This window comes from Labrus bergylta, chromosome 11 (assembly GCF_963930695.1).
Source record: "Labrus bergylta chromosome 11, fLabBer1.1, whole genome shotgun sequence".
NCBI classification, from domain to species: Eukaryota; Metazoa; Chordata; class Actinopteri; order Labriformes; family Labridae; genus Labrus; species Labrus bergylta.
Genome location: NC_089205.1, coordinates 3,452,983 through 3,467,048, shown reverse-complemented (window position 1 = coordinate 3,467,048; position 14,066 = coordinate 3,452,983). Strand labels below are relative to the sequence as shown.

The window sequence follows — 14,066 nt, the reverse complement described above, 5'->3', positions numbered from 1 at the left end:
AGTATATTTACAACTTCATCCTCGTAAAATTACAATTTAAATCTTGTTCATTTACCACATTATTTTTATGAATTTCTGACTTTAACCTCGGTAATGTACGACTCTATGCTCGTAAAAGTAGGATTTTAATCTCTTAAATGTAATACTTTATTAAAAGTAAAATTAAAACTAAGTAATGAGTAACTTTATTCTCATAAAATTAGGAGTTAAATGTTTGGCTATTTTACAACATTATTCTTGTAAAATTAGGATTTTAATGTAATTTACAAGTAAAGTTACGCCTTTACTTTGGTAATATTAAAAAAAAAAAAATCTTCTTTGTTTTTTTAAATGTAGATCTAAAAGTCCGTCGCAGTATTCAGTTTTTAGTATATTAATATAAAAAGAGTTTGTAGAAACCCCGCAGTATATTCTCATAACCTCTATGTACAGGAGGACGCTTGATGGTGATTCATGTGCGTATGTGCTGTACGCGGATGAGACCGGTGGTCGCCGCCATCTTTACTCCATCCCTGCACAGCGCTGCCGGTGGGGCGGAACAGCACTCATCGACCCAGTTCATTTCTTAGGATCCAGCTGCTAGACCTAGCTCGCACTACCGTGTTTTTTCCTGAAGAATTGTCATTTTTAATAGTTCGCTAATTTACCCGCATCTCGTTACCACCATGGGAGAACGGGAGGACCTCGTTTATCAGGCGAAGCTGGCCGAGCAGGCAGAGCGATATGACGGTAAGACTCTCCGGGGTCGACTCGGTGTGGCTGCAGGGATCTGCTATCTCAAAGTTAGCCGCAGCTAACCACACAGCTAACGTGGCTAACATCCCCTCTTTTTCTTTTTTTGCAAACTAATTATTGACACGGCAAATGGCTTGATTGTGGACGAACACAACAATCATATGAATTAAAAGGCAAAACAATAGAGTGTCATCTCAGCTAGTAAAAATGTGCGGATGTGATTGACGGTGGCTAACGCTAGTGAAGGCTACAACAAAATGGCGGATCACTGGAGCGTTGAGCTGTCAGGAGTTGCCTCCCTTTGCACCATGCTAAGCTTAACACTTGAGCTACTGACTGCTTGTATTAGAAGCAACATCCACTGTCGGGCTACTGTTTTGCATTAGCATACGATATGTTTTATATGATTCTAAACTGAATGGCATGGTTAACTATGTGATTTAAGGTCTCGGTGTGGGAGTGGAGGGGCAGCTGTTCACTTGGTGGGGTGTTCCCCCTGCAACAAGGCTGCACGGATCGATTTGCTCTCCCTGGTGCACCCCTCTCAGACTGTCATACCATTACAGGCCTGGTTACATTGGAGGCTGTTTTTAGACGTTGCCCAGTAACGTGAAGTGAATGTGCCATGACTCATTCACGGGATTTGGACTGGGTGTATTTACAGAGTGATTTGTGGTTTACTGCCCTAATTGTCAACCTGACTGGAATCTAGCTGGATTAAAAGTGTTATTCTACACCAGGTTTTCCTGCATTGACAAAGACATTCATATATTTACTCGCTTAATGTTATATATCTTATTCACATCAGCAAAGTCTCTCTGACTCATAGGATGCGTTTTATTTATAGTTCAGCCTCGCTTTCTTCAAATGGCCCAAGTTTAACTTGTGTATAGAAATAATTGTAATTTAGAGGCTCAAAAAGGGAATATATTCTCTGGAGTAGAATATGTGGAGCTCTTTAACTTGTTTAAATAGTTAAAACTGCTTTACTGGCAGTCTAACTGCGTTAGTTGCTTAAGTATATCGTTTTTTAAATGAAGACAGATTGTTACTGATTTATTGATAACATGAAGATATCATACACACATTGGAAGTTCACTTATTTCTTTAATTTATTCATCACACAATACAATTAGTGTGACATTTAGGCCTACATTCCCCATTGAATAAGGCAGTCCATACCAGCATGCTTCACTCTCAAAGTCCAGTTCAGGAGTGTGAGTGCTCTGTTCCTCGCTCAAGCACGGTACACTTCGTTGGTCCTAGCCAGATGGAAGAGGTGTGCTGTGGCACGGTACACAAAACGTGGACAGCCATTCATTATTGAGAAATCCCAGAGTGTTATGGCTCTATCTGACAAAAATGACAGATGTTTTCTGGACCTGTAATTTTGTTGCTAACTAGCGAGGGTGATGAATTGATCTGTTTAGTCAATAAAACATGCACATCCCTTTGGACCCTTCTTAATCTGGTGTCTGAAATGCAAACATTCAAAAAACAAACTTAAACCACCCTACATAACATTTATTACTAGATTCTTCATCAGTCGGCCTGCTTTTATAAAGTCAACTGGAGACAACTTTGCAAAAAAATAAATAAATTAAGTATTATGCCTGCAAAAAAGTCCAGTATATAGTTCCAACAAAGCATTAGTAACGTTTGACATATGGGGATAAAAGGGCATGTTTTATCTCTACATCAGCAATGAGGTTTTTTTTGCACTGCACATCTTTGGAAAAAAAATTAGCTTAATACTGCTAATAAAAAAAATAGTTCTGTTCATTGTTTTCAGTAGGACAAATGCAGAAAAGCCTTTTTAACTGAGATAGGATGAAGTGGAGAGAAGCAGAGGCACAGCACTCTGCTCTATGGAGAGATGCTCTTTCTCCAGGCGGAGCACACAATCCATTGTCCTGTAAACCTCAGCTTTAGGGTGGAGTCAGATCTTATCGCCACAAACTGCTCCTCTTCATTGAAGCTGAAATCTGCAGGTGCTACTGAGTTTAAACCCGTCATCCTATCATACTAAGCTCGGTTTTTTTATGAATTATTTTTGGAAGGATCCTCTCAGGGGTGAGATTCGCTCCTTAAAATATGAAGCTCCTGTGGTGGCTGCAAGGGATGGTTTCACAAAGAAAGACACATTTGAAAATAGTTGTGACCAGAGGTTCCCCAAGCTTTACACATTTCACAAGTACTCTTTACCACTGCAGATACACAGACAGCGTAAAAAATGAAACAGTCGTCTCGCTTATGATATTGATCATAATATTGAGAACAAGGTTACATTTCAGCGAGACAAAAAAAGCCTTTTTTGTCCAAGTGTTGGACTATAGTACTGTCAGCGTGAACTACATTTTCAAGGACAGTATTTTCACTTTGCTCTCAACTGTTTTTTGGGATTTTTATCACATATTAAAAATCGGATCAGTTGGTTTATATCAGCATGTGTTAAATGAGTTCAGCTTAAGTCAACATTACTATTTATTGCCATGTTTTAAGTCACTAAGCACTTGCAAAGATTTTAAATGATTTACCCCTGATAGAACAAGATTGCAATGCTTTTGAACGTGTCAATCAATCAATCAATCGTAATTTGTATTGCGCCAATTCATAACAAGTGTTCTCTCGAGACTCTTTACAAAAGAGCAGATAATATGCAGGAAGGATTTCTCCTCTGTATTCCTCGCGCTCCTGTTGTCCACACGTCCTTGCTGCTGAGGTGGAGGTTGGCGCGAGCCGTGCATGAAGGAGAACATTGGTGTTTGTGGGGTGGGATGGTGGTGGCTGGGCGTCAGGCGGTGGTTGTGAGGACGGTGTATACAGTGTTTATTATTTGTATGTGTTTATGTTTGTCTGTAAACAGCTGTAAGTAATTGTTACATTATTCAGTAAAGGCCCTTGTTTACCACCATTGGCACAAACTAGCTATGATTACATGGACATCATTTATTAGAATAAAAATGCTTAATGTAAACATATCAATCTGAAGAGACTGATCCAATTCAGCTCCTAAGAAAATAAATTTAATTCTAAGCAAGAGGGGCGGTTCATGCCTAGCATTGCTTGGATCAATATCCATGTACACACTTGATCCAATCATTTCTTCCTTGTCAAAGTGAAATTATTCTTATTGTCCTGGTCTGCCCCTCACTTCATCTGCACGAGGTCCTGCTGACTCGCTGTCTTGTGGCCATATAGAACAACTACCAACAACTACAATATGCTTTTAAATAGCCATATGCCTAATAACCAATAACACCAATAAAACTCACAAAGACCCACAAATGCTTGTTTATTCAGATATGCAAAAAGGAATTGACTTCACACAGAGAATTGACTTGAGGGCTGGTAGAAAAAATTCTGGGTGAAAAATCTGGCAGTTTGTGTTCACACAACTTTTCAGGAGTTTTCTTTTGCAAGTGTAAAACTAAAAATAAATACACAGAGCTGTTCCAGAGTACAGGAGACAAACGTTGGGTCCCTGTGATTATTCTTTTCCCCCAAACCAGTCATATGAAGTTTGTATACTGCACTTTACCAAATGTGGCAATTTTCATATGGTTACTTACATAATTAGGTTTAGGAGAAGCTCATTCCCGGTTGTATGTTTGCTGATGTTGCTTCCAGCGACAGGTGTGAGCTCTTTGGTTAATGATTCAACAGATGGGAGGTTTTCAAACGCCTAGGTGCTTCCACTTGTAAAAAAGTCTAAGTCACCGTGTTGTTTGCTTTGCACTGGTTAGCAATGGGTGTGGCTAAAATACATAGTTTAAAAATGAGGAGGGGTGTCAACTGACTATTAGTGATCAAGTGTAGGCGTGCGGCACCAGAATGCCTTGCAGGTAATTGACAATATCTAGCTATAAGTATGACTTTTAATTGAGGTAAATACTTTTAATTGGATTATTGAATTACAACAGCACTCGGCATGTACACTTACAACAAATCCCTCTTTTGATCTGGGAAAGCATTAATGACTTTAATATCATTTTACTTTAATTTCTGTGTTTTTCTCGATCAAATCTTTTATCATCAAGCCCGTTGGCCTGCATCTTTGAACAAAGGGTGCTATACAAATACAATTATTATTAGTACAGGTATACGTATTATGCATGTTTTTACCCCCATCTACCAAATTATTGATCTCTAAAGGCATTTTAATTTCACGGTCAGATGTGTTTTGTACGTTGTTGATTTAAATACTGTGTGGATTTTTGCTCACTGCTTACTTATTGGTTCTTCTCTTAATAAACTTGAATTTTTATGTCTCCTGAAGAGAAATGTCTGCCAGTATTCGTTGAATTGTTGTCAGAGTTTTCCACCACATCTCTCACGACTTTAACCTCTGACTGTAGTTTAGCCAGACAACATGATGAGAAGATGATCTGCCCATTCTTTGGTTTGATGTCAGAACTAAAAGGTTGATAAAACGTTATATTGTACTGATGGGGTTGTCCCGTGTGTATCCTCAACAGAGATGGTGGTGTCTATGAAGAACGTGGCCGGTATGGATGTGGAGCTCACAGTGGAGGAGAGAAACCTTTTATCAGTGGCCTACAAGAATGTGATCGGTGCTCGGAGAGCCTCCTGGAGGATAATCAGCAGTATCGAACAGAGGGAAGAGACCAAGGGCGGAGAGGATAAACTGAAGATGATCCGGGAATACAGGCAAACGGTAAAGCACTCTTTTAAAGTTTGGGTTGTGACTTAGCTTTTGCTTTTCAACATCATCTGTCGGGACTCTTGCACATTCATTGTCTTGTTTCAAGACATTTATAGTGCTAATCTAAGAACACTAGCTCATATTAATAATACACACTGTGAGCAGCTCCTGAGCAGACTGCATCTGAGTCATACTTGGCAGATCCTCTTCTCTCTTCTGCTTTTATGAAGGGAAATAAGACATGGTTAGTTATCTGGGAGAAGCCAGAGTGTGTCAGGAAACTGGGAGGGGCAGTTGGACTGCAGTCAACGACCTAATGGGATTCAGGGATTGGTAATCCTGCTGTTGCATCGTCATTTAGTTCATCCCTAAACCCCTTAGGGGACAGATTTCATCCACCACTATACCAGCACCTGGTGAGGGTTCCTAAAATATGAATCCTATGAAGCTAAAAATAATTACTGGGGCCACTTGCAGGCCTAGGCTTTTAAAGGGCAGATGTTGTCCAAAAAAAGGACGGTGATAAAGCATGTTAGCGGAGTGGAGCACTGAGACTTTCTGCCCCTCACTCATAGGCTGTTTGGTCCCTTTAAGTCCCTGTTCGTAGACACGCCATGCTGCTGTGATCAAAACACTTTGCACTTGCTCAACAATGAGTAAGAAATGCTGGTTTGTGTATCAACAAGCTGTATTTTCATCATCCTTTAGTTTCAGATTACATCCTTTACATATTAAGCAATACTAAAGACACCTGTAACACTTCTCAGCTCCTTTTGAAAGTTTTTGTAAACTCCATTTTTTAAGCTTGCAGCATCCTATTTTTCAGACATTCTTGGTTGAACACGCTTCACAGTCAGGCCACCAGGAGTACAACAGGACACTATGCAATCAATGCTTCATGTTCACAGTGTCAATGAATGAGTAGAAAAGAACGTGCTGTTAAGATTATAAAGATAAAGATCGTGTTTCATGATATAAATCAGCCCCGTCTGCTCACTCTTATTTCCTGCTGTGTTCACACATCACCCCAACTCTTTACTGCCAGCCCCCCCAGAGAGATGTCCGGGTAAAAAATGTGGTCATTTGTGATCTCACATGCGGCTCACCCTCAACATTTTCAGGTTTTTCTTTTTTTTGTGTGATCAACGTTGTATTTAAATGTTACATAAGATGTTTATACACAATGAGGTACAATGACAGAAGATCAAGACAGCATCATCAAACATACAAACTATTTACAGATTGCTGTTGCCTTGATGAGGAAAAATATACATACAATTTGAAACAAAGACAAAATTACTGAATGAAATTATGATATGCATGTGTGTACACACACACACACACACACACACACACACACACACACACACACACACACACACATATATACACACACCCATACACATATGTACACAAAATAAAACCTATAGACACAGCTCAATAAATAAAACTGAAACAAATAAACAGATAAAAAATAATTCAAGTAAACAATTTCACAAAAAGTGTAAGTTTACATTTTGTTTATAATATTTGTTCAAGAAAAAGTGGATCTGAAAGAGTTGAAATAAGGAAATCCCAAGCCTGTAAAGTGGATGTCCGTGTGCCTTATGAATTACAGCTAATGGTCTTTCAATAAGAGAGATGTTTCTAAAATATTTAAACCATTCCTTTATCAATGGAGATTCAACAGAGCACCAAGAATGTATTATCGTCTTCTTTGCCGCAGTTGAGCTTGCAAATATAATATTTTCAGGTTTTCTGTGAATGTGGTAAAAGGGCTTTAGTGGGGCACCGGTTCGGCACACAGTTAGGTCATGCCCCTTATACAGAGGCTGTGGTCCTCAAGGTGGGCGGGCCGGGTTCGGGTCCAGACTGTGGCTCCTTTTTCCGCATATAATTGTTTTTTTGTCCTGTCAAGTAAGGGCATCAATCACCCCTAAAACAAGGGCTTTTGTTTAATTTTTGTCTGAGCATACAGGAAATGCAGCCTGAGCTTGGCTGTGTGTGTACAGTGTGTGCTGACCTTCAGGATACGCAGATGATAAACTATACTTTCAGTGAACACTTACACCCTGATGTGAGAGGATATGTTGGACTTGGAAGAAAGCTGCAGAGGAAAAGGATGAAAATAGTTCATGCAGATTGGATATTTTCATTTATTTTGTCTGTTTGCAGGTGGAGAACGAGTTGAAGTCAATCTGTGGGGATATTCTGGATGCACTTGAAAGGCACCTACTTCCCTCTGCTGTAATGGGAGAGTCGAAGGTTTTCTACAACAAAATGTAAGAGCACTGTAGTCTGAATGTAAATGGATGGAGAAATTAATTAACCCTGTCTAGATGTTAAACTGATTAAGTTTTTATGCCTGTGAGTAATTTGACAAGTCATTAGATACGTTTAAATTACAAAGAGGTGAATCCAGACAGGACAGGATAGAAAAATTTAGAAACATTGTACAGTGTGTAAAGTGAACAGCTTAATTTCAAAACAAAGTTTCACATCCAATTAACCTGCAATTTTATCACAAACAGAAGTTGTTAAAATTGACTTCTTGACATTTTTTGTTTTCCCCCTAATTTCAGGAAAGGTGACTACCACAGGTACCTGGCAGAGTTTGCTACAGGCAACCACAGAAAGGATGCAGCAGAGAATAGCCTGGTAGCCTACAAGACCGCTACGGATCTAGCCCTGTCCGAGCTGCCACCCACACACCCCATTCGCCTCGGACTCGCCCTCAACTTCTCTGTGTTCTACTACGAGATCCTCAACTCGCCTGACCGCGCTTGCAGGTTTTTTGTCTTTCCTATATCACTGACTTTTGTGATTCTCTAAAGCTTAATCAACAATGCCAAAGCATGGTGTATTCTTTTATTCAAACAGCACCTTCAAAGGTTTAAGGATCCAAAGTGTAGGTCTCTTTATAATCGATAATAATGGACATGGCAACTGTGCTGTCACACATTAGTCATGTGACTGTGAATGAAGCCTTGAGCTACTTAATGCATGCTTAAACTACAGAGAAAGTCATGTTATATGTTTTTAATGAGTAAATCCCAAGAAAACATGGCTCAGAGGTACGCTAGTGTTTGAGAATGAATTCCCAGAGTGGATGTCTCAAAGCCAGCAGAGTCCCGCTGTCAGTCAAAAATTCACCGCTCCATCCCTTTAAGACTTGATAAAATCAAAACAGATGAGTTATATAAACATTCACCCTTTGCAGGATTGTCATGAATAAAGCAATGAGCTATACAGACCCAAAGCTGTTTTTGAATCAGGCTGTAAACATGTTTATTTCTGCTGTATAGCTACGTTTTTAATATGCATATGCTTCATTTCAACACGTCTAGGTTGCCGCTTGGTTTCGCTGATTTTAACCGTTTGTGTTTTCTCAGGTTGGCAAAGTGTGCATTTGATGACGCCATCACAGAACTGGACACACTGAGTGAAGACAGCTACAAGGACTCAACACTTATCATGCAGTTGTTACGTGACAACCTGACACTATGGACTTCAGATATGCAGGGAGAGGGTAAGACACTTATTCATCAAACTTTCTTCAACACATGTTTCCAGGTCAGGATGCTGATGAACTAACTCACTCATCTGCTGTTACCTGTCCTAACCTTTTTATACTCTTATTTACATATGTCTAAACACTGTGAGCAGCTTTATTCATATTCTGTTGTTTCAGTTTATGCTAGCATATAATACACACATCACAGGTCCAGGGACAGAGGACAAGCCCGTACACTTAGAAGTATGCCTCACTCTGTTCTATGCAAAAGATGAATTAGTTTTAGGTTACTGTAGATTTTAGAAAATGCTCTTAAAGCAACATTATGGAGAAATCCTGCGCCCATTGAAGGTCTCTGAGTGCAACTGCACTGATGTTAAACGCACACGGTTCTGTTAAACCTCCCCTTCATAGACAGAGTGCATCTGTTGACAAGCAGAGGGTGGTGCAGCAGGTGTTCTATTGAATAGTGCTACCCATCCAGATGTGCTACCAGCTGAGTGCAGTACAGGGAGCATTGCTTGATAGATTAATGTCCATCAAGATTCCTCTGAAACTGAAATGATAGTGTATTAAAAACTTGTTCCCCATACTCTGATAATGCATGATGTGAGCAGTGAATTCATATCAAGTTATTTTGCTCTGCAAGCTTTATTTCATAGAGGATACAGATCACCTCGCTAACGTTTTGGGCCGTGATATCATTTTTAGACAAGGCAGTACATCTCAACAGAACACAGGCAAAGACATTTTGAGAAGCCAGAAAACCACATTGACTGACAAGGTCTAATATTTCCTTTAGTGCAGCTTCTTGTTGGTCACTCCCTTTTTTTCCTTCTTCCTGGTTCTATCCGTCACCATCTGGTTCCGTCTCTTTAGCCATCGTATCAAACAGTACAGGGACGGGCTCACTCGTTGTTTTGTAGCTGATGGTGGCTGTGTGCTGTGAAGAAGTGCTTTAAGCCATACGCACTTCTCGCCTGCTAACAGTAGAGCGCTGCATGAGGTTAACAAGTGACCGGAACACTCTGTGGACAATGGGAGAGATTCTCCCTGTTGAACTTATTACTCAGCATATCCTATAGATTTAAAAGACATGATACTGGCCTCAGCTGGAGCTCTCAGAACTTGGATCATGCAGCTCACAGTGTGCATGTTCTGTTACAGTGAATCGGCAGGATTATTCAAAAGTTCACACGGATTTGCAATTGCTTAAAATTTTTTCTCTGAGCCGTACCCTATGAATCTGTTGGATGGAGAAAAGTCCAACCAAACGTTTGACTGGATTACGTGGTTCCTGACCATAAAGACTTGGTCCGTACGGTTAACAGTGTTCCCTTTGCACTAAAATAAACAGGTGTGTGTGTGTGTGTGTGATGGCTTGTGTTCCTTGTGTGTGTGTTAATGTGTGTGTGTTAATGTGTGTCCGCACACGTTCCGACATGCAGACAGACGAGGAGCAGGAGAAAGACACTGCAGCTACAACAAACGCACCTAAATCTCAGCATAGACTATTTTTAATTAAAACACCTAGATTGGGAGGAAAACCCTTTTTTTTTTTTATGACACCCACGTTAGGCCATTTCCACGTTTTACAGTTGATTCAATTTTCATTGTCATATTTGGTGCCACTTTTTCCACATTGCTAAAATCCTAAAAGCCTTATCACTGGGGGGCTCAGTAGCTCCAAACTAAAAGGCCACCACTAAGTTGAGAACATGTATAAATAAGGGTTAGGACCAAAGAGGCACACTGGGATTGGGCTTGTGTGTTGACGTAGCCTAAATCTGTCTGAGACGTTCATATTTATGGCAGTTTAATTTTCTCAAACTACCACAATAAAATCCCTGCTGTCATAGTTCCAAGGTGTTAAGAGTAGGAAATGCAAAAAAACTTCTGTCACTTTTTGAATCTTTCTTTTTTGTCCTTTTTTTAAATTCCAGCTGTTGGCCTTTTTGGTGTCGAGCAGCGTCCCCTGACAGCTTTGATTTGTCGTTGACTCGTCATGTCTCTGTCTCTCTTTCTCGTTCCCTCTGCTGTAGAGTCCTAAAGGAAACAAACCTGACCCTTCATTTCCCATATTAACTGTACTTTGTAAGTGTTGCTCACCTTGCTGTGTGTGTGGCTGCTGCCCTCCTCCTCTCAACACAGACTCACTCCTGGTTTAATCCTTCAGTGGACTCGTGTAGCTTCCACACTCACCTGTTCAGTCTGCCACCTTTTGTCTTCCCACCACAGAGAGTGAAAACTGATGAATGCACACCAAGGATCACAGTTTCAGATCATGTTGTTGACTGCCTGCTCACCCTGTAGCACCTCAGAGATTCACTTTCACACTTGCAAACCTCAGTCAGAAAGAGAATGAAACGAGTGATGTTGATGCAGTTTGTGTGTAAAGTGTTTAACTTTGTCCATCCAGAGCTCAGAGTTTAATTTATCAGAGTGTTCTGCACGTGTGAAGTTTCATGTAAAAAGCTCAACGGGTTAGATTTTAAAACTCAGTTTTTTTCCACTGTTATTTTTCTGTTTGAAACACATTTTGATTTATCGACTTGAGTTTGGATTCAGCATGCATTAAGACTGATGTTTGTAGCTGATCATTAAGGATGTTAACAGAATTCCAGCAAACCTTAGGAATGTATTTCCTACTCCAAAAAGAAACACTTACAGTAACAACGTTTTCCTCTTGAGTAGGTCGTCTTTAAAACAAAGTGACAAACATATTTTAAAGATGAAATAATAATTACACAATCTCTTCTGTTTCTTTATAAATGAATGAGCATTCAAAAGTCCTTTCTTTACTGTGAAGTGTACTAAAGACAAGTTTTGAGGCACTTCTCTTCTTTTTTTTTTGCTTCTAATTTGGTAGTGGTGCAACATTTCAAAGTCGATCCGAGATCGATGGAAGATGTATCATCAGGTCATCAAATAATAAATAAATATTAAATGTACTGCTGATAAATCCCCGTGCAGAGTGTCAGTGAAAAGAAAAACGAATAAAACCTTTACGCCTTTAACTCAGATTGAAAACAAACACCTTCTTTTTTCTCTTCAGCAGAACAAGAACAGAACAAAGAGGCACTGCAAGACGTTGAGGACGAGGCGGCCCAGTGAGACTACGCCACCTACAGCCAACAACCTGAGACCCTCCCCCCCCTCACCTCCTCACACTCCTCCTCCTCCTCTCTACTGTCATCCTCCTAAACTCCTCATCTTCCTCTTCTCTTTTCCTTTTCTTCCACCACTCAGCTCCTCGACCCAGCAGGGCCGCGGAGTTAACAACTTTATTTTTCTCTTCTTTTTTATTTTTATATTAGCCCTTACAGCATTGAAGTAAAAACACCACTTAATGAGACAGGAAATACAACGTTAGAAAGACGGGGGGATAAAGAGTCCCTGGATCGTTGTTTTTTTTTTGTTTTTTTTTTGTCCTGGTACAAGCGGTTCTGAAATGTTATCTTTGTTCTCATCATTGTATTTTTTTTTTCTTCAATATTTTTATCAGTTGCTGGATGTAATGAGAATTTTTGTTTCTTAATGTAATTACAGAAATTAACTTTTATTACTGAAAATATGGAGGTTTAGTTATGGGAGCTATTTTATCTGTTTTTAGTGAAATGTCATGCAAATCATTTTAGCGTTTGAAGGGCAGTTTGGGAGAGTTAAGTGCCCTTTTTGTGAACGTAGGTTTTCAGAGGAAGTTGGCAGAGTTTGGCGATATCCACGTGGGGCAAAGACGTGCTTAACTTTTACACCATGGTGATTCTGTTGTCATGTTTTTGTAGTTGTCCTTGGACTGTACTTTGTGCTGAAATACTGTAACTGTGCACACATGCTGAAGCTCTGGAGGTCAACCCATCAAAGCTAAATGAAAAACTTGATTTCTCACCCATGTGAAAGACGAGTCTCAGATCGGCCCGGGTGCTCCACAGAGAGCTCTTACATCAGGAGTGCTTGCATGAGTTATCACATGTTCTTTTTCTGCTGCTTCCCCCCTAATTTTGACTAAAAAAGCTCCTCTAGATTCAGAGGTTTTCTTTCTTTGCTGATTTTTCTTTGTTTCTCGTCTTGTTTCGCTTCATTATGTGTAACTTGGAGCTGATTTGTACTACTGGATATCTGACTGAAGCCACAGACAGGGAATCTGTATCGTTTTGACTGAAACACAGCATGGAATTAACATTAAACAATCTAAATTAAACATTACAAACCGACTCATCCGCTTGATTTGTTTTTCATCACTTTTATTCGAATGAAGCAGGGCTGTTAGAGATATCAGTAATGGGTCAATTTAAAAGATATCAGTCATGCATGATAAGCCTAAAGTTATTATTCTCCCTATGGGAATTTGTATTTTGAAAGATTCTCAAAACTGGTTCTCAAGTGAAAGTTTATTATTTTCTTATCTTTTTAAAGACGTGTTGGTGTCCAGCCACTGAGTTGTCTCTAAAATCTGAATCAGTGGGATATTAATCATCTCCATCAGCAGCAGCCCTCAGAGCTCTGTAACCAAAGTATGTGCACATGCTCGGTCTTTTTCTTAAGAATGTTAAAAACTGCTCTCTTTATACTGTCTGACGTATTTGTTAACATCACACAGCTCATAAAGCCCAGGATTTATCATTTATGTGTTTGAACCTTTTTTATGACTTGCAGTCGGCACAGGTGCTTCTCTACAGGATGATAAACTTCAGTGCTTTTAACAACAGAAGAACCTAAGCACAGTGTTGCCTCACACGGCAGATGTTGCAGCTGTGATGTGAGAACGAAAATACGATCAATTATAAATGTTCTATTTATAGAGTGTGAGAGACGAATGCAATCTTAATGCCTCTGCTTCTGCTCAGACTGTTTGAGCAGAAAGTCATCAAAACATCATTTATTCTGTGCAGCCAAAAGAAAACATTCATACATTTTTATTATTGCTCCCTGTTTTATGCTGGACGGCTTTAGATATATAGATTTACTAATTTTACAAAAAGGTAGGTACCGGTACATTTATTTAGATTAGCAGCTTCAACAGAACAATGTCACACACATGATTATTATTATAACAAAATATCCTAAAAATTAACCTTTGTTTGAAACCTTCTGGGAATGGGGCACCGGATGGCCTTGTGGTTATACTTAATATATGAAAATCAAATTCTG

General features: G+C 39.6%; 1 protein-coding gene across 2 annotated transcripts; it reads left to right on the top strand.

Moving 5' to 3' along the window:
* Positions 1 to 494: 494 nt before the first annotated feature.
* Positions 495 to 13,129, top strand: ywhae1 (tyrosine 3-monooxygenase/tryptophan 5-monooxygenase activation protein, epsilon polypeptide 1). 2 transcript variants are annotated; one of them, XM_020650961.3, is made up of 6 exons: positions 495 to 729; positions 5,214 to 5,413; positions 7,577 to 7,683; positions 7,984 to 8,190; positions 8,794 to 8,930; positions 11,974 to 13,129. In XM_020650961.3, exons 1-6 carry the CDS (start codon positions 666 to 668, stop codon positions 12,027 to 12,029), a joined length of 771 nt encoding a protein of 256 aa, XP_020506617.1. In that variant the 5' UTR covers positions 495 to 665; the 3' UTR covers positions 12,030 to 13,129. The 2 variants fall into 2 exon arrangements, with proteins under 2 accessions (XP_020506617.1, XP_020506616.1); XM_020650960.3 differs by having other exon boundaries at positions 496 to 729; positions 11,971 to 13,129.
* The last annotated feature ends 937 nt before the right edge of the window (positions 13,130 to 14,066 follow it).

Excerpts from the sequence above, each read along its gene's own strand:
- ywhae1 (XM_020650960.3), top strand. The coding sequence starts at position 666 with ATGGGAGAACGGGAGGACCTCGTTTATCAGGCGAAGCTGGCCGAGCAG. Across the intron at positions 730-5,213 it reads GCAGGCAGAGCGATATGACG|AGATGGTGGTGTCTATGAAG; the intron begins GTAAGACTCTCC and ends TATCCTCAACAG. Across the intron at positions 7,684-7,983 it reads AAGGTTTTCTACAACAAAAT|GAAAGGTGACTACCACAGGT; the intron begins GTAAGAGCACTG and ends CCCTAATTTCAG.